The 25,967-nt window shown below is 55.5% G+C and overlaps 1 protein-coding gene across 3 annotated transcripts in view; it reads right to left on the bottom strand.

The window, feature by feature from the left end:
• The window catches only part of LOC111141851 (sulfatase 2), a 112,273-nt gene that overhangs the window by 15,345 nt on the left and 70,961 nt on the right, over positions 1-25,967 (bottom strand). For all 3 annotated transcript variants that reach the window (XM_022494693.1, XM_022494691.1, XM_022494692.1), the window contains exons 4-10: positions 23,005-23,156; positions 12,360-12,529; positions 7,219-7,369; positions 5,395-5,570; positions 1,954-2,082; positions 632-688; positions 3-132 (exon numbers count right to left, since the gene is read on the bottom strand). In XM_022494693.1, coding sequence (XP_022350401.1) covers positions 3-132; positions 632-688; positions 1,954-2,082; positions 5,395-5,570; positions 7,219-7,369; positions 12,360-12,529; positions 23,005-23,156 — 965 coding nt within the window. The remainder of the gene's footprint in view (positions 1-2; positions 133-631; positions 689-1,953; positions 2,083-5,394; positions 5,571-7,218; positions 7,370-12,359; positions 12,530-23,004; positions 23,157-25,967) is intronic.

Here is a 25,967-nt window from a genome sequence, read left to right as displayed (position 1 = left end):
ACCTGTCCCAGCTGCTCGCAGGCCGTCTGGTACTCTGCGCGCTGGCACAGGTCCTTCACCCGCTGGTATTTGGGCAGGAAGTTTTCCTCCTGAGCGTCCACCTTGTCGTTGTCCCTCTTGTGCAGCAGTTTGCTGTGGGGCGGGAAGTGGGACAGGCTGCTGTCCTCCAGGCTCTGGAGGAGGGCCCCTCCCCTCCCCCTACTATGTAGCAGTCCTGTGCGGCCCCGGGCACTGTCACCGGAGGACCTGGGTCCCACCGGCCACATCCTCTGATAGTTAAGAGGCTTAGGAAATGGGAATTTTATGAGAAATCTCCCAAACTGCATGAGTTGGCAATAAATTAGGAAACATTTAAGACATTGTGTAGGCAGGAAAACATGTCTGAAGGAACATGTGGTCTCCAGGCACAAGTTCTCTGTCAGCCATGGGAACAGCGAGCGGGCTTCGTGCGGGGAGTGGGGGGGAGGCTGTGGACACAAATCCAAGCGAGTCCCTGTTGGGAGGGACCTCAGCGGCTGTTTCCCTCCTGCCCCCACCAGTGAGATCGTCAGCACCACGGGTACAGGCAGGGTTGCCTGGAGCTTCCTGGGGTGGGCAAGTGGGGGGCCCCCCTCCTGCACCTGGCACTCACCCTCTCTCCACCAGGAAGGAGTCCCGCCAGACCCTCATCTTCTTTTTCAAGTGAAACCTGGAAAAGCAGCACATTTCTAACGTCTCATCAATGTGGGGGCCTCACGCATCCCCCCGCCATTCTCTAAGAGGCAGGAATGGTACCTTGGTTCATAATCAGCACAGACCCAGGGCTCCAGGGGACAGCTGGTGGGGGGGGGAGTGGGTCTGGTGGGGTGCCGGAAGGCTTGGGTGCTCCCACCCCACGGAGCAGAGCTGTACCTTCCCCAGAGATGGGGGTTGGAAGGCCCACGTGGTGGAAATGGCCTGGGTCAAAGGTTTTGGAGGGATTTTCTTCTTTGATCCTATGCAGTTGGATTTGTGTAATCTGAGTGTGCATTTCATACAGTTTCACTGGACTGCTGTTTCCCAGATAGGAGCTCGGGCAGCCAGAGGAAGCTTCCATCCTCCACCCAGCTCCCAGGCTCTCAACCCACCTCCTTTGCTGCCCCAGATATGCCATTGTACAGCGGTACAGCTCAGGAAACCTCATAGTCAAAGGGAGGAGGCTCCCCGGAGGTGGTCCCCCTATAGGGGGGACCTGGGAGCTGCAGGAAGGGCAAACAGGAGCTCCCAACAGTCAACACTTTGGGGCGGTGAACCCGGTGGGCAGTCCCCGTGCTGGCTGCCAGATGTTGCCGCTGCCATGCCTGTCCCCACCAGACTCCGCTCACCTTCCTACCTGCCTAGTTTTTGTTCATGTCACCACTCCCCTTTCTGCTTCCAGGACACCCAGGAATATGGGCCCATCAGACCAGCTGGCATCAAAGCCAGAGAGCATGGTGACTGGGAGTGCAGCCCCGAGCCTAGAGTCTGAACACCAAGGAGTCAGCTCCACACCTGCTGAGAGACGCCCAGCAAGGTGCTCGACCTCCCTGGGATTCAGATTCACCCTGGTAAGAGGGGATCCTGTAATGCCTCCCCGATGGGGTCACCGTGATGATCAACATGGGAAGTCCTCTGCGGAGTACTCAGAACAAGGAAGTGCTTAATGAGCTCTCGCTGCTGCGGTTGTGATTATTTGCAGTTTTACACAGTTTTAGCACAGAGAGGGTCCTCAACTGGTCACCTCAGCGACAATCCAGATGGGAGGATGGACTTAGAACGAGAACTTCCTTCTTTCCCACAGCAGGGAAGGAGTCGGGATCAGGGACCCTAGAGCCCCAGCTCTAGACTCTTGGAGACACACCCCCTCCCAGACCCACACCATGCGGCCATGAGTTCATGCAGTTTGGGGAGCCTGGCACCCCTTCGCCCCCAGCACTGGCCTGCTCCCCTGCTCACCGATTCGCTGGCCGCTCCGTATCCAGCAGCTTGAGGATGGACTTCCCATCCATGTCCGAGGGGATGTCCAGACCGGCAATGTCCAGGATGGTGGGGGCCAGGTCGATGTTGAGGACGATGTGGGGATTCCTGAGGGAGGGGGGGAGAGAAGGACTCGGCCACCTGGACAGGGGTGCCCCAGCCTTGCTGGGGAGAAAGGACGGCTGGAGGGAGGGAGGTCGCCAGGGGCTCACGCCCGGAACGTAGAGAAGCTGTGATCTTGTCCCTCTCCTGCATCCCAGCCCTCAAGGCTCCCTTCGGCAGCACCCACACCACCCCCTTCAGCTGAGCCCATGGCCCTCCCCACCCCTCACCTGCTGTGTACCCCACACATACCACAGGGCACCGGGATTTACGGGCCTCTACTTAGCTGCTGCTTCCACTAGGGATGCCCTCCCCGCCTCCCACTGTCTGATCACAGGACACCCCCCCATTAAGAGCCACTCTCGACCCTGGACCGGCTCCCACATCTGTCTCTGAACCTCTGATGCAAATGCTAGCCCCTGGCTGTTCTTGGCCAGGCTGGTGTCTGGCCTCAGGGCCTTTGCCCTTGCTCTTCCCTCTGCTGGGATGTTCTTTCTCGATGCCAGAGCAGCACTCTCCCCCACCCCCTGAGTTCTCTGCTCAACAATTACCAAGGACGCCCGGAGCCCCTTGATCCCTGCTCTCCAGTGTGCACACCTCTGTGAGGTCCCTTCCCCCCAAGGGTGGGCCAAGCCAGCAGGATCTGGGGAAGGCGATGGCGTCACACGGTGGCTATGCTTCGTCTCGCCAGCTATCCCTTTGTCTACTTTCTCCCCTGGTTGGGGAGAAGGAGCGAGCTGCCCTAGGTCACCACCACCGGTGAAGATGGGTGGTGACTATTCTGGGAGGCAGGCTGCCCTGGGAGCGGGGAAGTCGGTCCCTCCCCAGCCCTGCCGAGTCCTGCGTGCAGCGGAAGCAGAGGGCCAGGCTAAGCTGGGCCCCAGTTTGCAATGACTTGTGATGCAGCACAGATTGCTATCACAAGGCCCTTCCCATGGACCTCCCCGCCTCGTGCTCCTGCCCCTGCCCTGAGGCCTCATCGCCCCCATTTACTACATACTGCAGTGCTAGCTCTGGTTTACCGTGCACGCCCATTTAGACTCTAGCTGCAAGGCAGATGCTCTCGTCTAGCACTTTTATACTTAGAATATACAGTAGGTGCTCAATAAGTGCTAGCTTAGTGACTTTTGTTATTTATCTCTACCAGATGCCTGTCACATCTCTTGTCTCCTGTTTCTGCCTGGCGGTGTCCCCAGTGTGGTGGTAAGGGGCTCAAGGGAAGTGCCCAGTGTGGGGGTCGGCCCCTGCTGAATGCATGATGGCCACATGGAAACCCTCTCCATCAAGGCAGCTTGGAGTCCCTGACCCCATGCCCTGGGCTGAGGGGCAGGGCCTGGGTCCTAGCGTTTCAGTTGTCTTTGACCACCCCCACCCCTCCCCCGCCTTCTCCACAGCCCAGCACCTTGAGAACACGGGACAGGTAGCCAGGCATGCTGGGAGGGGTACAGGGGTGAGGCTGCATTGTGGAGGGGCTTGAAGGCATGACAATGTAATCTGTCCGGCAGAGGGAGCTGGAGCAGATGCCAAGTGGAATGTTGGCAACCAGCAGCTGAGTTGGCTTGAGGGCGTCCAGCAGCCCTGCCCCCCAGGACTAGGTGGGATGGACAAGATTGCTTTTCCCACCCAGCCTCCACACCCTGCTTGGCGGGAACAGTGCCCTGCCCCACTCAGATGCCACTGCCTCATGGATTAGGTCTCTCACCCAAGGTCTTCTATCACCCTGGCTACTGTGATTGGTTCAGGGATGGATGGACACGTGACCCAAGTCAGGCTGGTCAGAGTCAGCCTCGAGGCTTCTGTCCGAACCACTGTCTGGTTTCCTAAACTGGATGACTGCAAGTCAAGGTGAGTCTACCACCAGGAGAGAAAAGCCTGCCTGAGAATGAAGATGATTCAGAGGAAGCTGGGCTGAGAGATGGAAAATGGAAGCTTCCTGATGTTATTGTGAGACTGCTGGATCCAGCCATGCCTGAAGCCAAAGTGGCCTTGGACTTTCCAGTTCCTTTAGTTCCTATGTTCCTTTTATCTTTTTTTGGGGGGCGGGGGAAGGGGGCCTTATGTTTGCAACCAAAGGAACCCTAGCCTTGAGACCCAAGCCTGACATTAGCACTTTCTTTCTCTTGTCCATGTGTGGTATGGTTTTGGGTCCTATGGACCAGATCGGAGACTCTGAGGCTGATCAAACCGATGATGTCAATGCCTGTGCAGTCTTTAGTGAGTCACATTCCTTTGATTTGCAGTGGTGGCTCAAGGGTTCTGAGCGGCAGGAGTAGAGGCTGCCTAGCTTAAAATCCCAGCTCCTTCCCTGACATACCACATGGCCTCAGGCAGGCTTACCTCTGTGCCCCAGCCAGCAGGGTCATGGTGGCATCTGTGTTAGCAACGGGGTTGCTGGGATGCCCTCATGGCTTACGTGGTGGCTGCAAAGGGCTCAGACCCAGGCTGAGGAGCTAGACAAGTATACCTATTATCACCGCTCTCCTTACATGGGGACCCTGAGATCCGAGGGTGGGGAAGGATTTGTTGAGATCGGCAGGCAGAGAGCAATCAGCCCAGCCTTGAACCCACACAACCCACCTTCTGGAATTGTCACCAAGCATTCTTTCCAAGGGATGCAAGTCAGGTCAAGTAAGTGTCTTAAAAGCAATTTATCTGCATTTCAAAAAGCCATCTGAGTTGGTCTCTGTAATGTGCAGTTGATCTGAGGAAGCCGCTGCTACCGTCACTTGCTTTCTACCCTACCCCTGCCCCAGGTGTGGCATTTCTGCTGCCACAATATGGCAGCTCACGCTTAGCCCAAGGAGAATGCTGGCTGAGGGCTGGCAGGGTCCCAGACGTTGGATGGAAGGGAGACTATTTCCCTCTGTGCTGTGGCCTGAGCTGCCCCAGCTGACCATGGCAGACAACCCTGCACTGAGGCGGCAGGGTTCCTCCCCGGCAGCCGCCCCAGGGATCCCCCAGGCCAGAGAGAAATCAAGGCGGCCTTCCCACACGCTGGCGGCGACGCGCACACAGGCCAGCTCCCGACTCGCTGGCACGCCGCCCCAGCACACACGGTCTGTTTTTACAGGTGCTAACGGCCCCCGGTCTCTCCTTCCCCGGCGGAGAGCTATAAAATGTGTCAGAACCCACCCAGGTGACATAATCAGTGTTTCACTTGGCACCAAGGCTCACCTGCCCACGTCACGTGTCGCCCAAGGGAGTGGCTTGGGGCCACATGCTGGAGCCACCTGCTTCTCAGCCTTCTGGGGGCTGGTGGAGCCCGGAGGCCTCCCTGGGAAGGCGGGGCCCTGGGTAGGGGGTGGGTGAGGCACTTACAGCGAGCCGGCCTCCACGTTGGGGCCCCGCACGTAGAACGGGACCCTGATGTCGAACTCGTACGGCATGGACTTGCCCTTCACCAGGCCGAACTGGCCGATGTGGTAGCCGTGGTCGGCGGTGTACACAATGTACGTGTTGTCCAGCTCGCCCGTCTCCACCAGCATGTTGTAGAGCTGAAAGGCGGTGAGGTGGTGAGGGCGCAGGGCAGGGCTGAGGGCACCGAGCACCCTGGGGCCCGACCCTTCTCGGCTTCGGGTGTTCGCGGCACCTCGCTGCGGGGACTGACACATTTGTAACTGGAATGACTGCAGCCTCCCCACCTGCCGTCGCGTCCTGCACCCCTTCTTGGCAGTGTAGCTCCCCTTTATCTCTTTGGTGTGAGTGGGGCTCCCCCAGCCCCCGGATTAGAATGGGGGGCTCCACGCGGGCGGGAGCGTCTGTCACCATGTTCTCTGCTGCATTCCCACAGCACTGGCACTCCGCCAATGCTGCTGGCAGGATGAATGAATGGATGAATGAGGGGATGAAGGCGGACTGTGGCCTGGGGCAGGTGTTGGTGATCTACAACAGTGCTGTCCCGCAGAACCTTCCAGGGTGCTGGGGGGTGGTGCCTGTGCTGTCCGAGATGGCGGCTGCCAGTCCCATGTGGCTACTGGGCGCCTGCACGTGGCTAGTGCAGCCGTGACACTGAATTTTAAACTGCATGGAGTTAAAATGAATGAATGAATGAATATGATTTATTTATTTATTTAGATTTTATTTGAGAGAGAGAGAATGAGGGGTCGGGAAAGGCAGGCGAAGGAGAGAAACAGTCTCTCTGCTGAGCAAGGAGCCCGCTGCGGGGCTCGATCCCAGAACTGGGAGATCATGACCTGAGCCAAAGGCAGACACTTAATCGACTGAGCCACCCAGGTGCCCCATGGATTTTAAATAGCGGTATAGCCACAGAGTGACTGGTGGGTTAAGTGTCCGACTCCTGATCTCGGGGTCATGAGTTCAAGCCTGTGTTGGGCTCTACCCTGGATGCAGATACTGTGGATACATAAAAAATTTAAGGGGCACCTGGGTGACTCAGTGGTTAAGTGCCTGCTTTCGGCTCAGGTCAGGATCCCAGAGTCCTGGGATCGAGCCCCGCATCGGGTTCCCTGCTCGGCAGGGAGTCTGCTTCTCCCTCTGCCTGCTGCTCCCCGTCCTTGTGCTCTCTCTTTCTCTTACTCTCGTTCTATCACAAATAAATAAATAAAATTAAAAAAATTTGTATATCCATTCGATGGACTACTATTCAGCCATAAAAAGAAAGATGTGAGCTAGCGCATGGATGAATCTCGGAAACGTGATGCTGAGTGAAGGCAGCGAGACACGAAAGATCACATGTCATGGGATTCCACTTCTAGGAAGCGTCCAGAAGACGCGAGTCTGCAGAGACACGAAGCAGGTTAGCGACCGCCTGAGGACCCGAGGTGAGGCAGTCTGGGGGTGATGGCTGAGGGCCGCGGGGCTCCCGTGTGGGGTAATGAGCGTGTCTAAAGTTGACTGTGCTGGTGACATAGTCTGCGACACAGTCAAACCACCGGGCTCTGCACTTGAGGAATAATACAGCACGTGGATTCTGTCTCAGTAAAGCTGCCTCAAATGTACCACACGGAACCGGCCGAGCTTGTCCGCGCCACGAAGGCAGAGGCTTTGCTGGGACCGCTCACGGCCACTTCCCCAGGGCTGTCAGTCTGTGGGCTCATTCTGCCTCCACTTCCCTTCCTCTGCAGCTGGTGGTGCTCGGGACGGGGTGAGGGCGGGGAGGGCTGCGAGCTTGGGGCGGCCTACCGTCTCCATGGAGTCGTCCACGGACATGAGGGTCTGCAGACGCTTCCGCTGCAGCATGTTGGTGAACTCCATGTGGATGGGCTTCATGGGCCCCGTGTAACGCATGATCCAGTGCTTGTCAGGGTTGGGCGCGTAGTTGTAGCTCGGCGTGCTGCGGGCAAACATGCACCCGGGTCAGGCCGGGTGTGGGGCTGCCCCGAACCCCCAGGCTCCCCACTCCCCAAATCTGCAGTCCCCGAGCTTCCCAGGTCTCCAGCCCCCCAAGTCCCCAGCCCTGCAGGTCTCCAGCCCTCCAGCCCCCCCAGGATCCCCAGTCCCCTAACCCCCCAAGTCCCCAGCCCCCCAAGTCCCCAGCCCCCCAGCCCTGCAGGTCCCCAGGCCCCCACGCCTCAGGGAGACAGCCTCCTGCACGGCGTGAGCGCCCATCTGGGGAAGGCGCGGTGGCGCATCAGGGGCTCTGCTAAGGCTTACACCAGTGTTTCCCCAGCGCGGGGTGTGCACCTGGGGGGACCAGGGGTCACCCAGCCTTAAGTGACCCAGAGCCGCACAGTGAGAACTCAGTCCTTCCCGGCGCAACTCTGCCAGCCTGCCCGCTGTGTCGGGCCCCAGTCTCAGTCTGGTGTGACACTCCTAACACCCTCCTGCGGTTCGCTCCGCTCTTTCTTAAGATGGGGAGAGGGTCAGGCCCAGAGCCTCCAGCAGGCACGGGCCCCCCACTCGAACTCCTTAGCCTAGCCCTGATCCTTCAGTTGCCTTGGGCAAGGGAGGGTTACTGTGGTGAAGACGCAACTACAGAGCTTCCTTTTGCAATAGATCACTTAAAAAAAAAGAAGAAAATCTAAAAAATCAAGTCAACAGTAGTCATGGATGTAGGACCCAAAACGTAAGGACGGCGGCCGAGAGTATGTTTGTCACGATTCCTCTTCCCGTTTGTTCTCATCTCATCTCCCAGTTACTGAGGAGGAAACAGAGGGTCAGAGAAGCTTGGGGGGACCTGCCCACAGTCTCGACGGCAGCGGTGCAGCCAAGGTAGGCGGCGGGGGGGGGGGGGGCTTCTGTCACGGGGTCCGCGGTGATGACCCGTCATACTGAACAAATCACCACAGCCTCTGGGGTCTACAGACCACCTCCCACATTCCGCGTACAGGGCACAGCTCGGAGGGTTCACCTCCCACCCTCTCCTCGCCACTCACCACCCCTGGAGCAGGTGCCCGTTTCCTGCCCCAGTGACCACACGGAGGCCCGGCAAGGGGACAAACTTGCCAGAGGCAGAGCTGGGCTTGGAACTCCAGGAGCCGCTCTGGTCGATGGTTGCCCACTGCCTCCGTAATATATTCGCCTCCCTGACACCCTCCAGTCCGTCTGGGCTCGGCCGTGACTTTGGCCAAGGCCCTCCTTGGCCAAAAGGGGTCAATGTGGTTCATGGTTTTGGCACTTTCCAGGTGACTCTAGTCATCTAGGGCTCCGTCCCAAAGCAGGAGCACCTCTGGCTGCCTCAGCTCACACCAGGCCCCGGGCTCTGAGCCCCGGGCACACCCCACCAACGTGCGGAGTATCCCGGGCGGGGAGCACTGCTGATGGGAAGTGCCCTCTTCACCCCACAGAATGTGGCATCCGTTGCGCTGGTCTAGCTCCCCTCAGATCTGATCCCCTCCCCAGTCAGAGCTGAAAATAAAGGTTGTATTTCCACTGAAGACAAAGGCTTTTCAAAACGGCTAAGAAGGGGGCAAGGGGTGGCGAGCGGGGAGCGAGGGCAGGCGAGTGGGCCTTGCAGACAGGGGAGAAAGCTCCTAGTGCCTCACCTGCCCCCACCAGCACAGTCCGCAGCCCTGGGGTGTCAGAGCCTCAGGGTGCTTGGGGAGAGGGCATGACGCTGCTGACAGTGAGGGAGACCGCTGCTGGGTGGCGTGGGGGTGAGTCACAAGCCTGGAGATTCCTTCTGGACTTTGCTTCGAGTGCCTGGCTAGTCCCCCACCGCTAAATCCAGCCCCCCCACATGCCGCCTCTTTTGATCAAGGGCAAGGCCTGGCTCTCCTGTGGGCCGGCTTAGGGCTTGACCCTCGTGTAGAACATTCCAGGAATACCCCCCCCCCCCCCCCCATGGAGGAGCTGGAAGGGAGCTGCTGGGGGCAGGGGCTGCGTAGACACGCCCTCGGAGCTGTTCGGTGGTATGGGAAAATTGTTCCCGGAGGCCCAAGGGGCCGGATTCCAGGATGCAATTTTGAGCAATCATCCCTGAATCTATTAGATTCTATTAGGCTGGTGTCTGCCCTTGAGAACAGTGAGGGGTGAGTGTCGGGCCCGCAGTGGAAGGATTGCTGAAGCCCTTTCTCTAAGCCCTCTTCAGGATCTCAGAGCCGGGCGCCCGCAGGGCCTGGGGACCCCCTGAGGCCCAGTCCAGCTTGCTGGTCACCAGCAGGAGGCCAGGCTCCTCCAGGGAGGAGGTCGCATTTTCACAGGAACCCAGCTGCTGGCGGAACAAAGAGCAAAAAGCCTCACCCCCTCAAGCATCCGAGGAATGCGTGGTGCGTTCGTTTGTTCGCCACAGGCCTGAAGGCGGCACCACTCCCCTCTGCTGGGGAGAGGACACGCCTCCCGCCCCTCACTGTGCCCCAGGAGCCCGCCTAACACCCACCGTCTCCTGGCTGTCCCCGCGGCCTGGACCCCACCATCGGACGCCACACCTCGAAGGGAGCTCTGGGCGCTGGTGGGGGTTGGGGTGTCTGTGTATGCTTCTGTGTGCACCTGTCTGCGTGTGTGTCTGTGTGTGTCTGGGTGCGGATCTGTGTTTACACGCCTGTGTGTCTGGGTCTATGTAATCTGTGTGTGCCTGTGCTTGTGTTTATGTATTTGTGTATCTGTTTGTATCCTTGTGTCTGTGTATCTGTGCCTGTGCATATGTGTGCATCTGTGAGGGTATCTGTGTCCATGGGTACGGTGTTCATGTTTGTGTGTGCATTTGGGTACCTTTGTGTGTGTCTGGGTATCTACGTGTGTATCTATGTGTATCTTTGTATGTTTGTGTGAGCATGTATGTGTTCGTGTGAGTCTGCGTGTCTCTGTCTGCATCTCGTGTGTGTGCCCAGATGTGTGGAAGTGGGATGGGGCCCCAGGCAGGTGGTGTGGGACCCCGCATCAGCGTCTGGGAGAGCCCACGAGGCCCAAGTCAAGAAGGGGACACCAAGCTTGACTGCGCAGCAGCTGGACAGGAGCCTCTGGACAGAAAGATCTAGAACTCTGACCCACCAGCAGGGCCCTGTCTCCTCCTCACCCCCCTCCTTGACTGTCATAATTAAATATCCCAGCTGCAGAAGTTTCTGGTTCTTGGTTTTGTTTTGCAAATGATTATACCCCAGAGACAGGAGAGCCCTCCAAACACAGCCCTCCTTCACAAGGCGGCGGGATTCTCTGGGTAAGTAATAGCAGGCGTTCCTCATGTTCAATTTCTATAATTTTCATTTCAAAGGGAAAATAAATGAGCAGGCAATGTCAAACAATCTCATGAAACTCGAGGGCTGCCTGGGAGGAGGGATGCCTGCACCTCTTTTAAAGGAGAAGCTGCAGAAGCGGAGCCGACCTGGCCCCCGCTCCCCGCCCCAGGCGTCTCCCTAGGTGGGACTGAGCTGCCCACACTCCTCGGAGCGGGCTGGGGGTGCGGGCGGGCAACTCAGGTGCGCAGAGAGGCGGGGCTGCCGGCGGGGGAGCGACGGGATGCCACGGCCCCTGGAACGCCGTTCACCATCTGTCCAGTCTCTTCCCCGAAGACCAGGGGATCGGGCGGTGAGCACACTGCCTCCTCCTCTCGGAGCCACTCTGGGCACTGTCGGAAAGTAATTACAGCGAGGGGACGAGGAGGGCAACATGGTCTGGTAATGATGACAATTAAACACCCGGAATATTCAGGCGGATTCCAAATTGCCCTGTCCTTGTCGCCCCAATGTCACAGCAAGGGCTGCTGGGTATCACTCACTGCTAAGCGGGAGGTGGCTGGAGGCAGGGCGAGAGAGAACTTTCCAGAGAGATTTGCTAGCCACCTGGAGGGAGGAGGACGGAAGGGTGGGTAGAGAGATGGGAGGTGGGGCTGGGGCCAGGACCCAAATCTGGCTCTGTGGTTTCCCAGCCCCGAGTTACCTCGCCTCTCTGTGCCTCGGTCTTCTCATCTATGAACTGGGAATGCCAGGTGTGGTAGGCAGCCTCCACGGTAGCTCTTGGTGGCTCCCACTTCCTGGCATCCACACCCTGTGTCCCCCCTCCCACACTGGCAGCACAGGTCTGTGCAACCACGAGAAAACGGCACAGCGATGGTGTGTCATTTTTAGATGACCTCAAAAGGACTCTGGCTTCCATCTTGACCTCTCTCTGCCTACCCCAGGCCCCTGAGTCCGTTCCTCCATCTTAGATCATTTGCTCTGGAGGAAGACTGCTGGTTGCCATGCCGTGAAGACACCCAAACAACCCTCCGGAGAGGCTGGTGCCGAGGGGCTGCCGTGGGGGCGCGCCCCAGGCTGGCCGCAGGTGGCTGCAGCCCGGGCTGACACCTGGATTAGAACTGCAGGAGGCCCAGCGCTAGAACCTTCCGGACAGGCCGCCCCCAGGTGTCTGACTCACACACTGTGACCGAATACACGTTTGCGGTTTTAGCTGCTCAGTGTCGGGGTAACTGTTACACAGGAATGGATAAATCATACTTCAAGGGTCATTGTGACTGTCCAGGGGTTCGGTGCCGTGTAAGGACTCAGCATGGAGCCTGTCACGTGGCCAACGGCTCAGGAAAGGCTGTGGAAAGTACCCACGGTTTAATGAGGCGACGGACCTCTTCTCAAAAAAACGATTTGAAATGCATAAAATAGACAGGATCACAAAGGAAACCCACTATACCACAATGCACGCACAGACCTCCTGGGGTCAGGGGAGGATGAGGGTCCTGACTTAACACCTGCCGCCGGCTTCGGCCCGTTGGCCAGCCTGGCTGATTTGCGACCGGGTCACCCCAAGTGAGCAATGTGTTCCTGGGGTCTTTGCACCAGGAGGATTTGAGACAAGGCACAGCTCTGTCACCATCATGCCATTAGCATCCTGAAGCCTGACCCTCCCACCCTCACACCACCCAGCGGCTCTGCGGGCAGGGTGCTGGAGCTTACATGTGCTGGGACGCGTTGGGGAAGAGGCTCGAGTACTGGGGGGCGGAGTCTTCAGGGCCGTGGGGGGCCGCGTGGCTGATGACCATCAGGACGGGCCGGTGGGGGTACATCTTCTTGGACGTGCGGAAGAAGCTCACGCTGTCGTTGGTGATGAGGTCTGTCAGGTAGTCCTGGGGGGCGGGGAGAGATAGGAGAACGTGTGAGGAGCCGGGCCACTGCACTCATCCAGACAGACAATTCCTGCCCCATCCCTGGGTGGGGGGTTGGGTTGCTGATCGTCCAGGGGCAGAAAGCCAATCAGTGAGCAAGGAGATGGCGCTAATGGAGAAAAAGAAGCAGAGGGGCTTACAGAGGATGGGGAGAAGTTGCAATCTGCCGTCCATTTGTCATGGATATAAAAATAATACTAGCTCACACTTTTGAGTGCTCACAGAATGCCAGGAGTAGCTCTGTGTTTACTGGTATCAGTTCATTTAATTCTTGTACAACTGCAGAAAGTAGGGGTGATGCGAATTCTTGTTTTCCGGAACAAGAGATTAAGGCATAGGGAAGTTAAGTGAATTGCCTAATGTCACACAGCTGGTAAATACTGCAGCCAGGCCTCCTGAGTCTTGTTTCCTAAACCTGAAGTCTTTTGGAGGTTCCAGAAATACTGCTGAACAGGGTGGAGCCATCCCTGTATTCCCGGAGTGCTGTGCTGGGGGCAGGAGCAGCCGACCATGTAAACCCAGAACCAAGACAGTGACAAATGTGTGAGAGATGATGGAAATAAGCTGTGACTAAGGAGCTGGAGTGGGGGCATACTTTAGCTGGGGCAGTCAGGGAGGGCCTCTCCGAGAAGGTGACACTGGGGCTGAGTCCTGAGTGATGAGCTGGGCACGGGAAGATCTTTGTCATTGGGGTTGACCCTCAACTGCCTTCTGGAATCCTTGGGGGAGCATTGCTGAGGTGTGAGCCTACTGCCAGAGATGCTGGTTTAATTGGTCTGTGGTTTTCCCCAGGCACTGGGCTTTTTAAAAGCTCCTAGGGGTTCCAGTGTGCAGCCAGGGCTGAGAACCACTGATCCAGAGGAAGTGTTCCAGGCAGAAGGAACGACAGATGCAGGGACTCTGAGGCAGAAAATGAGCTGCAAGCGGGGTGTGGGTGGGCAGGATGAGAGAGGAGCGGGAGGAAGAGGGATACACAGAAACCGAGGGCCTTAAAAGCTCAGCTATGAAGCTGAGCTTTGCCTAAACTCATCTTGAACTTGGTAAAAAATCTTTAGCTGCTAATCTCGCAAGAAGGTAACGAGTTCCTGAAATTTATCTGCTGCTCCCTGGGGAGCAGCTCTGTCCGAAATGATCACTTTAAAAATGAGGTAATATTTTGCAGACGAAAACGTCAAGAAGTGGCTACAGCTTCTACCCTGAAGTGAACCGTAGGACCGACACCAGTGGGTGTGCCCGGGCTTCCAAGACACGCCTTCTGGGATACTTGACACCACACGGATCACAAGGACGGCCACTGCAGCTGTGTTCACAAAGCAGAAATGTATTGCAGTGACCAGCAACAGGGACGTGATTAATGAGTTCACACTGTTTTCATACAATGCAGTGCTGGACAGACATTGCATGGAAGCAAGTCCGTAGTTACTGTGATGGAAAGCTGTCTGAGATCACACTTTTGAGGGAAAGAGTGAGTTACTCTCAAACCAGGAAAATCCCACCTTTCTGTGGGGACAGAGGGTAGCAGTGTGCAGAGGAGAAGCCAAACCCCTAAATCCATCTGCTTTTGAGCACCCAAGAAGAATCTAGAAGGACAGATTATCAGTGTGCTAACTGGGGTCTGGGATAAAGGGAGAGATGGGGGAGAAAGTTACTTGCTACTTTGTATACTTTTCCTGGAGTACTTTTTGGAAATGACAAAAGGTTTTCTATGAGGATTCTGTAGAACCTATCACATAAAAATAACACTATAGGTCACCTAAGTCAAAGAGCTCCTGCTACATTGTGGAGCATGGCCTGGAGGGGCTGGGAAAGTTCTTAAAAGGAGAGAGGGACCCACGGACGTGGCCAGTAGCACGGTGGGGACCAGAAGCTGAAACCTGCTGCCTCGGGCCGGTGGGGAGCCATGCGGAGGGCCGCCGCTCTCTGTAATAAGTCCATCCTCAGTGCTTGCTTCTGGAATGACATGCCTAGTTGGCTGTGATTAAACATGTTTTCTGAAAAGCCACCATGCACATCCCTTCCCAGGAGAGACCTACAGTGCCATGATCCAGCGTCCCGAAAGCACAAGCTCTGAGCCATCTGGACGGACACGGACAGACCTTACCGGCCTGACGCTGGGTGAGGAAAGTGGACCGTGGAGGGACGTGCAGGATCCAACACCATTTGTGTGCAGGCGAAAACCTCACCAAATGTCACGTATTGTTTGGGGATATCTGCACAGGCAACAGAACAAAGGCATCCTCCGCCCTTAGCAGGGGGCTGGTCACCTCCCGGGGAGGGTAACATGGGGGCTCCTATGACCTGTGATATTACATGTTTAGAAATGTGTGCTGGGATGAGCGGGTCGGCCTCTCCGGGCTGCCAGGAGGGGCTCAAGTGCTGGGAGATGAAAAGCCCTTGACACGGCGCCCTGCACGGAGCCGGCTCTGACAAGGAGGCTCACACTGGCTGTCTTGGTGGTGTGGCCGATTTCCTGCGTATCTGAGAGCACCCACCCTCTGGGTCCTCTTCAAAGCCACTTGGACGCCAGCTAAGGCTCTGCCGACCTCCGCTGGCTACAGCATCTGGCCGTCCATGTGGACTGAAGAGGACACTGCCTTTATTCCAGGGGTGGGCAGTGAGCCACAGGCGGGCCCACGAGGACATGCCAGCTCTCTGGCCACAGTACTGAGCATCCAGACATCAGAGTGAGGGATAGGGGACCTGGGCCAGGGGGACAGTGGCATTGTCCAGTCACGGCTGGGAGCAGATTCAGTAGACAGGATGTGTCCATTGGCTGCATGTGGAGAGGGGCAGTCACACGCCCCCTCTCCCCCCACCTCATGCCCTGCCACCCGGTTTCTGGTTTGGGTGAAGGGTATAGAGATGGGGTGGCAGGGTCCAGGAGAAAGAAAGTATCAGGGCGAAGGCAGGAGTGCTAAGTTCTGGACAAGCTTAACTGGGTACCTGGGTCAGCCAGGAAGGAGTCAAGGATGTGGGTTGTTAACAGGAAGGGTGAGACAGGGGAGGGGACCGAGCAGGCTAAAAGGTGAATTTTCTAGAACCTGGAGATCAGCTGATAGATTACGAGGAACTCTCTCCTCTCTGTAGCCCTGTGCCAGGCCCATTCCTGCTCTCCTAGGTGAGGGGCTAAACTTCCCCCGATGCCCTCCCGGCCATCCTGTGCAAGTGGGCGGTGATGCCAGCTTCTGGGGACTTTGCTCCTAACTGGAGCTTAGCAGCCACAGCAGTGTCCCGCCTCCCCTGTCCATCATGACCTCCGACCGACTCTGATCAGTAAACCAAGAGGAACCCAGTGCATCTGCGGAGATCGCTAGCCTGCAGCTCTGGGCAAAAGCATCCATTTCCCCCAAATGGTCATTTAGCCGAGGAAGCCTGTGGGGTGTGGGGCGTGCTCCTGGGGAGCTCGGTGACAGGACGGGCTGGCCCGTCTCACGCCCTGCCTCATTCTGCAGGCTTGGCCTTTGCTGCTGTTTCTCATTTATGTGCTCACTTAACAAATACTTGTTGGGTGCCTGTTCCCAGGGTGCCGGGTTTCCTGTTAAGGGCTTGGGACATGGTCACGGGTCCCTGTCCCCATGGTGATCACAGTCCTGTGCAGGGTGTGGAAAAGCATTCTCATTAGCAGCAAGAAGGCAGAGGACCTGGGAGGGACAGGAAGTTTTCACTCGCTTAGGATTATCTCTGGCTGCTGGGGACGGGGGACAGAGACTGTAAGGAAAGCGAGGGACCACAGCTGGCACGATGGGACGCTCCTCTTCTTCCCTGGACCTGGGTGTCCAGAGAAACGTGTCCCATGGGTGCCCCCTGGGAGATCCACACACTTCATCCCGCGGAAGCCTGGGGTTCTACCTCTTGTCTGAACTTGGGTGAGATAAGCCAGTTCACCCCACATTTCTCAGGCTATCCCCCCAAACTGGAGTCTCCTGGCTCCCAGGGCTAGTTAACTTTTCCGATTGGGCAGCCCGTATGAGCTGCTCTAAGGTTGTGCCTTGAGAATGATGGCTTTGCTCCTGAGACCTGGTTGGAGGGTGATGGGGGCGCAGGGAAGGGAGGTTGTCCCCCTCCCTCCAGGGGGCAGCCCTCAAGCCCACCTCTTGATATTCTCTCACTTGGCAAGTCAACCTGTAACAGAGGGTCTCCTCTTCTGAGCTGCTGGCTCCCCGGGCAGCAGGTCAAACTTTTATTCTGAATCCTAAAGCTGATCCTGCCCCTGTGGAAGCTTCTACAGCAGTTTGTGTTCAGAAGAGAGTCACATCGCTTTAAGGAGCAATGCGTATTTCATGAAGCCGAGGGCTCTGGAGTCAGAAACTCTGGGCTTGCTCCCCAGCTTCTTCACCTGCTATCTGTGGGCCAACCGCTACCTTGCCGCAGCTCAGTCTCTGCATCTAAAAAATGGGCCCAATAACAGTCCCTTCTCCAGATGGTGGTGTGAGCACCGGACAAATGCATAAAAGCACTCAGCAAGGAGCCCAGCACTGAGAAAACCCACGATGAACATGGACTCTGATTTTTGTCACATGTTTGCTCAACTGACCTTCACGGCAACTCTGAGAAGTGGACTTCGTGCCCATTTGACAGATGGGGAAACTGAGGTCATGAAACAAACAAGCAATGTACTCAGAGCGAGACCTCAGGCCTTTGTATCTTTTTATCTGTTCCATCGCTTTCCCCCCACAAAGTTATTAATGAGTATACGGTGGTTTACACTAAGCATCAACAAAGCTTTTCTGTAAAGGGTCGGCTAGGAAATGTGTGAGGCTTTGCAGGCCAGATGTCTCGCTGTCACTGCAGCAGGAAAGCAGCCACCACGTAAATGAATGGGCATGTCTGCGCTCCAGTAAAACAAGAGGCCTGGTGAATTATAAATTTCATGTCGTTTTCACGTGTCATGAAAGCTGTTCTTTTTTGGATTTTTTTTTTCAATGAGTTAGAAATAGAAAAACCATTCTAAGCTCAAAGTTTCGACAAAAACACTTGGTGGGCAGGACTTGGCCCACGGGCCTTAGTTCAGAGAACAGATTTGGAAGCCAGATGGCCCGGGTTTGAATCCTGAGCTCTACTACTTACTAGCCGGGTGGCCTCGTTTCTTAGCCTCTCTATGCCTCAGTTTCCTTTCGTGCTGGTTTTGAAGAGTAATGGCATATGTGGTGTAGGCTATGGCGAGAAACACATGGGTCAGTTCTGTATCATGTACAATGATTTCACCAGATCCTCTCCATGTTACGTCTAAGTTAGCGCTACTCATTCTTCCTCAAGAATCACATGCCTGTGTTTTCCACACGAAGCTGAAAAGAGTCCAAACAAATCTGGTTCCCTTTCGTCACTCCTCACCCCTGCTTATGATCTTGACCCCTTTTGTCCATTACCAGGAAGCACTTTTTCAGATGTGTCGTTACATGCCTTATAGCACTGCTTTAGGCATCTTGTTTAGGCTGATCAGATCACACTGTGGGTATTCATTCAGTCATTCAACAAACACAGCAGGGAACACAACGAATCCACACGCCTGCCTTCGAGGGCCTTGTATTCTAATGCGAGGAGACAGACATAAGTGGACCAGTGCTCTGCACAGGTGTGGTGCGTCAGTGGTGATCAGCTGGGGGGGGTACCCTTGACACACGGTGGTCTAGGAAGGTGACATCTGAACAGGGGTCTGGAGGAGCTCTCTCTGCACCATGCTCTTGCCTTCAGCCCTATGTCCAAAGCCCTTCTGATGGCTTTACACACAGATCTCCCTTGTCTTTTTCTAGAATCCTCCAGTGTAGGCTTCCTTCGTGGTCACTTAATCACTTCCCACATTGGTGGCCTACAGTGATTTCTTTCGATAACAAACAAAGCTGCAAGCAGCAACTCAACCCGCTCCCCTCCTGCACACGAGGGAGGCTTCTCTGGAACAGAGAAGCACAAATTCGGGATCAAAGGGTGGTCTCATCCAAGTTTACAGAGAACGCCATCCCTCAGGGCCTTTGTGCCACCTGGGCCTCGTCTACTCCCGACCTGGAAGCCTCTTCTGCAATCTGACCCTAGTCATTCCTAGCTCCTTCCGCCGCCAGTCCCACCTTCTCCAGCCCTCTCTGGCTCTCAGCACGTGTGCTGTATCATTCCTCTCTCATCATCGCTGCCTCTCTGTCCACCTTGCCATCAGGACCCTTTGTAGGGCATCTGGTCTTGGGATAGTGACTCAGGACTGAGTCCTCAAAGGGCCTTATGAAGGAACGAGGGAAGGACTGTCACTTCTTCCCCAGCTGGGCCACCTACTGAAGCCAATGAGGCCTACAATGAACCCTGGTAGAGACATCTATCTCACTCTTCAGGCTGCTGGAGCACGGGCTCCCCGGCTCGGCCTCTGCTGACACCCCCAGCTCCCTCTGGCTCCCTCCCGACGCTCTGGCCCTCACTGCCTGTTGCCCGCCTCAGGTCTTAACCCTGGACCTGCGCCAGCTCTGACTCCAAAGGGCCCCTATCCCCTCTGTTCCCAGGCCTCCACTAACAGGGGGCCCAGGAATCCTCCCACAGGGTTCCTCTCATTCACAGGGGAGATGTGTCTGTGGCAGGAAACGGGGTGGAAAAACAGCCGCTGTGTGTCCCGTCGTCAGCCCCAAAGGGACTCTGAGTGTCCCTGGATAACTTGATTACAGGGCTGCTCTGAGACCAGGCATGGATGTGGTGAGGAATTTTAACAAGGATGGGATGGGTTTTTCTAGGTTTTGGAGAATCTGCCTGTGCTGAGTCTAGGAGGAGGGAAGCAGTGGGTTCAGCCCCAAAACACTACAATTTGTATTTGTAGCTTATAAATCCCCTCAACAGCACCTGGAATTAATTCACCTGGGAGGGGAAGGAGACCTGCCCTGTGCAGAGTGAGACACAGAGCAACCATAGGGGGCGCTGCCCAGGTGCCGTCACACGTGGTTTCTGCCACCGGGGCCTGAACTGACCAGACTCAGTGAGGGGACACATCAGTAGTGATCCCCTGTCAAAGGTGGGAGGGATCCCCAAATGTGCTCCTGTTCTCAGAAGGGGAGTGGGATAGGGTGTTTTTAGGCCACGGAGCATCTGTTCAGCTTTCTTCTGTGGAAGCTTTTCATTTTCGTTTCACATGGGGTCTATTCTCAGCTGATGTTCCAGGGTCTGGCTGCCCGGCAGGGCTCCCGAGGTCCCTATCTCCTGCACAGGAGTGGAGCCATGTGACTACAGCCCTATGAAACACTGCCTCCCTCCCTGGGCACACTGATTGGTTCAGGGGAAGACATGTGACTCATCCAGAGCCAATGAGATGCAATGAGACTTGCTTGGAATCCTGGGAAGGAGACTCCCTTACTCTTAGCTGGGCAGGTTAGGTGAGAGGACAGAGGGAGAGCCATGTTGCTACCGGGGCAGGGAAAGGGTGAGGGGGATGGAGAGGAAGGGAGGGAGGGAGGCGCCGGAGAGAAGAAAACAGAGCTTAGAGGAGAAACCACCACCTAAAGATTTTGTTTTTGAGCCCCTGGATCCAGCTATGTCTGATGCCATTACTGCTGGACCGTTAAATCAGCAGGTACGTTTCCTCTTCAGCTGAACCATTCTGAGTTGAGTTTCTGTTCCCAAGCGACTGAGAGAGGCCAGTCTGATTCAAGAAAGAATAAACCCTGTAGTTTAGGGCCCTCGGGGAAGGACTCATGGACGAGAAGATGGAGAAGACTTAGATAAATTCAGGGCATGAGAGCACTAGTAAAGATTTGGAGATGGTTGTAATAACTGACAAGTCTGGTCTGCTTGAACTGGCTCCTGCTGGGGGTGCTGAAACAGGGGACAGGGCTGGCGTGTGTGTGTGTGTGCATGTGTGCATACCTGTGCTTTTACATGTGTTCTGGCTTTAACACATGCGCATCACTCCCCAGGTAATGACACACTCCACATCCCAGACTGTGAGCGCCTGGGTCTGTCTCTGCTCATCCTTGAACACCCAGCACCTGACACAGTGTCTGGCACAGAGCAGGCTCTCAACAAATAGTTGTTGAGTAACACAACCAAATCCGACTAGTCTGCTCACGCGTATAATGGCTGGGAAGGTCAGAAACGCGACACACAAAACACGCAGCACGGCTGGGCCACCATAGGTGCTCAGTAAGTAGATGTGCACGTTATTACTCATGCAGGGGTGTGCCCATTTTCCAGACTGGGGAATTGAGCCTCTTAGGAGTAGGGAGCATAACCAAGAAGGAAACGTAATGCGTGGAAGTGGGGCTCTGAACTCCAGTCCACTGCCTCCAAGAAGAGAAGCTCACTGCACAGTCCCGGGGACGGGGGTGGCAGCGGGCAGAAGAGCAGCACAGTGCGGCCCATCCAGGGGTCAGGTCTGGCCCTCAGGCAAACTTGATTCACTCAGGATGTTAGGAAAGTCTGAGTGCGTTGCCAATATTTCAAAATCAGGAGTGTTCACAGGGAAAAATGCATACATTTGTAGCTTCTGCTGAAAAATCAGAAAACCTGGCTATCTTGGGCTCACCTTTCTATGTGGGACTGACAGGTCTGATCTGAGTTGGCTTTCCCCTCTTAGATACATTTCTCCACAGTCCCCACCATTCCCTACTGTCTCCCCTACTTCCCACTTGCTGTCCTGTGTGTGTGACTGCCTGTCTCTTGGTCACTTCTGCCTGGGGGAGGGGGGAACCTTGTGTAGTGATTCAGAAGGAGATGAACTAAGGAGGGCAGCCCCGAGGAATCATCCCCCTAACCCAGAGAGCCCTGTTTATGACAGTCAGCCAGGCTCAGGGCTAGTGGCAGTGACAGTGGGGAAGGGAGAGGGAAGGGAAGAATGTTGGGGAGAAAGAATGGATCAAGAAAGCTGCAGGCGGATGCACGAGTTGGCTTTGAAGATTTAGTTGGGACAGGAATATTCGCTGGTTTCCAGATTTTTTTTTTTTTAATGAGAAGTTCAGATGATACATCACAGTCAGTCTCTTCTCCTCCTCCTCCCTTCCCCCTCCTCATTTAAACCAAGAATCAGCAAACTATACCCCGTGGGCCAAACCAGGGCCACTGTCTATTTTTATAAATAAAGTTTTATTGGAACGAGCCATGCTTACTTGTTCACACATTACCTGTGGTGGCTTTTACACTACAGTGGGAGACTTAAGTACTTGCAACAGAGACTGTATGGCTTGTAAACTGTAAAATATTTAGTATACGGTCCTCTACAGAGAGAGTTTGCTGTCCTGATCTGAGCTACTTTGTAGTAGTATCACTGTATGGAAGGGGCTCTCGGATGCTCTACGTGTATTAACTTAGGTGATCCTCAACAACCTTTCTGATAAGACTACAATGAATCGCCACTATACCCAGTGCAAGAGAATAACGAAGAAGACAGTACCAGTGTTACTGACGAATGTGGAGGAACTGGAACCCTTGTAACATTCCTGGCTGGGGCTGTCAGCTGGTTCAACCCCGGAACCCATCCTACGTCTCAGCGATTCTCCTCGCAGGTGTGTAACCAGAAGAGAAGACTACCTACGTCTGTGCAAAGCCGTGTGTTCACCGCAGCCTCGTTCGTAACAGGCCCACCCTGTCCATCAGGGGCTGCACTGACTCACACCTGCCACTCGCACAACATCGCTACGTGGCAACGAGGGGACGTGCGCTGATGGTGTGCAGGTGCGGGGAGGACTGTCACAGGTGTCCCACCACAAAGAGCCCATACCACGTGATTCCATGGATGTGAGGTTCTAGAACAGGCAAATCCAGTCCATGGTGATGGAAGCTGGAACAGAGGTTACCTTGGGGGAGGGACTTTTGACTGGGAAGGTGTACAAGGGAGACTCTGGGGGCCGGAAATGCTTTATATCTTGACGCAGGTGCTCACCCAGGCGTGAGCACTCCCTGAGCTGTCCACATCCGATCTGTGCCCTCTGTCCCACATGAGACAAATTAGTAGGACTAGAAAAACTATGACATGGAGAACAAACAAAGACACTGAGGTACAACCACACAGCGAATGTCATACGATGAGAGCACATGTTCTACACCCCCACGGGACAGCAGGGATGGGTCTCAACATGGGGGGAAGCCAAAGGAGCCAGACACAGGAGTAACAGTGTCCTGCTGCCAGTTGGAGCCGAGGCTGTCCCCGTGGGAGGAGTTATGGGAGGGGACTTCTGGAGCTGGCGGTGACAGTCTGCTGCTTGTCCTCCCCGTGTGCTGGTGACATGTGCCTATCTGGCTGGGAACATTCACTGGGCTGGACTGTCTGTACGCACACTTTCCGTAGGAACACCCTGCTTGGCCATCCTGTGACCATTTCTCTCCGACACAGACTATTATTTGAGAGATGCACACATGGAGAAGCAGCAGCTGCTCGAGGTCCCTCACAGAAGTAAAGGTCACCAGCCCCCGAAGCCAGGCAGTTAAGCTCCCGTGTCACGCTCCTAACTGTCCCCCAGCCAGGGACAGGCAGGACTTACCTTGGAGTAGTCAAAGCCGTGCTTCTCCTTCACCCCGTTCCGGCAGAGCGTGTAGTTATAAAAACGGGAATTTTTAAGAAGGCCGACCCACTCCTTCCAGCCCGGCGGCACGTAGGAACCGTTGTACTCATTAAGATACTTTCCGAAGAAAGCTGGAGGGGGAGAAGGATCAGGAGGCCACGTGAGAAAGCAGGGAGCAAACGTCTCCTCCGTCCCAGACCACTGGGTTCCCAGGGTACAAAAACAGTGCTACCCTCTGAGCCTCCTTCTCAAATGCTTTTAGAGGTGTAAGATAAAATATATAGGATGATAGAGAAGATAAATTATTCTGAAATACGGTTATCTAACTGTTAAGAGAATCTGCCATATAGTAACGCCCTTTCAAAAAAGATGTTAGCTTGCAAAGAGTAGTAATTTCAAAGTAGCGATAACTGAAGAGTTTATTTCGTGATCTCTGCCACCCCTGCTGTGGAATATTATCATATCATTGATTGCTCCGGACGCCAAAATTGCAGACTCCCGTGCTATGGTTCATGTCCTACCTTCCTAATGGAAGCCAACGCTAAGCCACGGTGTAGGTTCGTAAAAATAAGGACGCGATTCTTTCCCACTCAAGCTCACGGGCTCCGTGAAGTCCGTCTGTGGCATGGTGAGCAGAATGGCTAGTATAGACCATGAACGATACCAACTGTTGCTGGGGGTTGGAGCAACTGGCCCCCGATATACCTGCCAGGGGACGTGCAGACTGGCCCATCTCCAGGGAGGCCCTGACCGGCAGACTCCGCTAACCTTGAACTCACTCCTACCTTCTGACCCAGTGATTCGAATCCTGGGCATTGACTCAGCAGGAAGGCATTCCTTCATTCCCGAAGTCATGTGCAGCACTGTTCATGAGAGCCAGTAACCAGAAACAAGGCAGACGCCCATCAGCAAAAGCATGGTTGAAGATCCTGCTGGCTAGGTGCAGAGGGGAACGAGTACCGCTCCAGAAGGAGACTGGACCAACCGGTGCCACGCCCAGTAACAGAGGCTAATCGCGTTAAGAGAAATAAACCAGAGATAAAAGAATGCTGCACGATCTCATTCATAGGATGTTCCTAGAGAGCCAAAACCAGATCTATGGTGTTGAAGAACAAAGTAGGGGTTCTCGCTGGGCGTGGGGGTGCTGCTTGGGGGACAGGCTCATTCTGTCTCCTGCCGAAACCCTACTGGGCTGGACATCCGCGCGTCTCCACATTCGCCTTTCACACCAGCGATGTGGCTTATATAAGGAAAATCACCTGGGTTCCCCTCGAAGGGAATGTACCCCCAAACTCTGCAGGCGAGGAGATAACACACCAGATCTTCTTTATGGTATTCTTGTTCTTTTTGCTTCTCAACGAGCAAGGATGATTTTTAATAATTATAACCTATAAGGCCATTTTGAAGAAATGGAAAAATCTGTGAGAGTTTTTCCAGAGACAGAGGCCCTGCGCCAGCGCTCTCCTTTGGATGAGGATGCTGGGGCTCGGAGACGTGCGGAAGACGGTGCTGAGAGCTCGAGAATGGGAGAGTTCCAGACCGCTGAAGGAGCCAAAGAGATGGTGCCAGCAGAGCGCTTAGCGCTGTGCCTGGCAAACTGGGAGTGTTCAGTGGGTGTCAGTTCAGAGCCCAAGATGAGAAGAGACAGACAGGGGAGGTGAACATCCGTAGAGGGAGGAGTGGACTGGGGCTGGGCTCTGACACCCGCAGAGGATGAGACGGTACCCTCTACCTGGAACCTTCGAGAAAGCACAGAGAGCGGCCTTGGGTCTGGGCTGGGAGGGTGGGGATGGAGATGGAGCCCTCCACGGGGGTTTTCCTGGAGGCCCGGCAGGTAACCGGCACCGCCTGGGGGTGGGAAGCCCCTTTAGGACCCAAGCAGCCATGCCCGAATCGCCACAGCACAGGGCAGAGGGCAGCACAGGTATCCGATTCTCCCCGGGCACGCAGGGCCAGGAGGGAAGTTGGAAGCGGAGGAAACACCTCCTGGAAGGATCTGGGCGCCAGAGGAGGTGAAAATAGGAAGGGAGAGTCCCGAACAGCTTCGGGTTAAGGCCCAGGGTGGGGCATCCCTTTGCATGGGAGAGCAAAGCCAGGCCAGAGAGGACCCTGGCATTCTGAGGGTGAGGGACAGGGAAACTGGCTGCCCGACTCTGAGTCTTAGGGAACGTCCACTATTCAAGTGGCGGGTGCCTGGCTGGGTGTCAGGGCGTGAGGACTGAGATGTGAGCTGGAGTAAGGGGCAGCAGCATCCCCGCACAGGGCCAGCGGAAGGCCTGACTCCCCTCCTGGGACCGCTGCAGATTCAAACTGCTGCACCTGTCCCCTGAAAGTAGTGGCGCTCAGCCAGGGGCGGCTTCCCCCCTCGGGGGACACATGGTAATGTCTGCAGACATTTCTGGTTTTGACAGGTTGGGGTGGGACACGCCGCAGGCGTCCAGCGGGTGGGGGGCCAGGGATGCCGCTCAACACGCCACAGTGGTCAGGATGGCCCACCGTGGAGCATCACCATCCCGTGTAGAAGGTCAACAGTCTCCCAGTGAGAAACCCTGCCACCTGCACGCCCCTCTCTTCCGCAGAAGAACCACGTAGGGAGGGCCAGAAAAGCCCCTAGAGATCAAGTCTAGTCCAGGAAATAAGACCTACTAAACCTCAATGACCTTACGCCTCGCATATGATGTGTCTTTCTGTATGTAAGGAGCTCTACTCTGGTAACACTTCTGGTCTCCCTCCTCTCTCCTGTTCCTCCTCCTTAGGGAAGAATGACAAACAGCAGGGGTCAGCAAACATTTCCTGGGAAGGCCCAGATAGTAAATGTTGGAGGCTTTGTGGGCCAGATGGTTTCTAGTGCAACTATTCAATAGTTGTAGAAAACAGTCACAGACAATACATAAACAAGTGGGCGTGGCTCTGTGCCAATAAAACTTTATTTACAAAAACAG

The sequence above is a fragment of the Enhydra lutris genome, unplaced genomic scaffold (assembly GCF_002288905.1).
Source record: "Enhydra lutris kenyoni isolate GAN:26980312 unplaced genomic scaffold, ASM228890v2 scaffoldscaffold6, whole genome shotgun sequence".
Classification (NCBI taxonomy): domain Eukaryota; kingdom Metazoa; phylum Chordata; class Mammalia; order Carnivora; family Mustelidae; genus Enhydra; species Enhydra lutris.
Note: the sequence above shows the minus strand (reverse complement) of the source record. Positions and strands in the feature narration are given on the sequence as shown.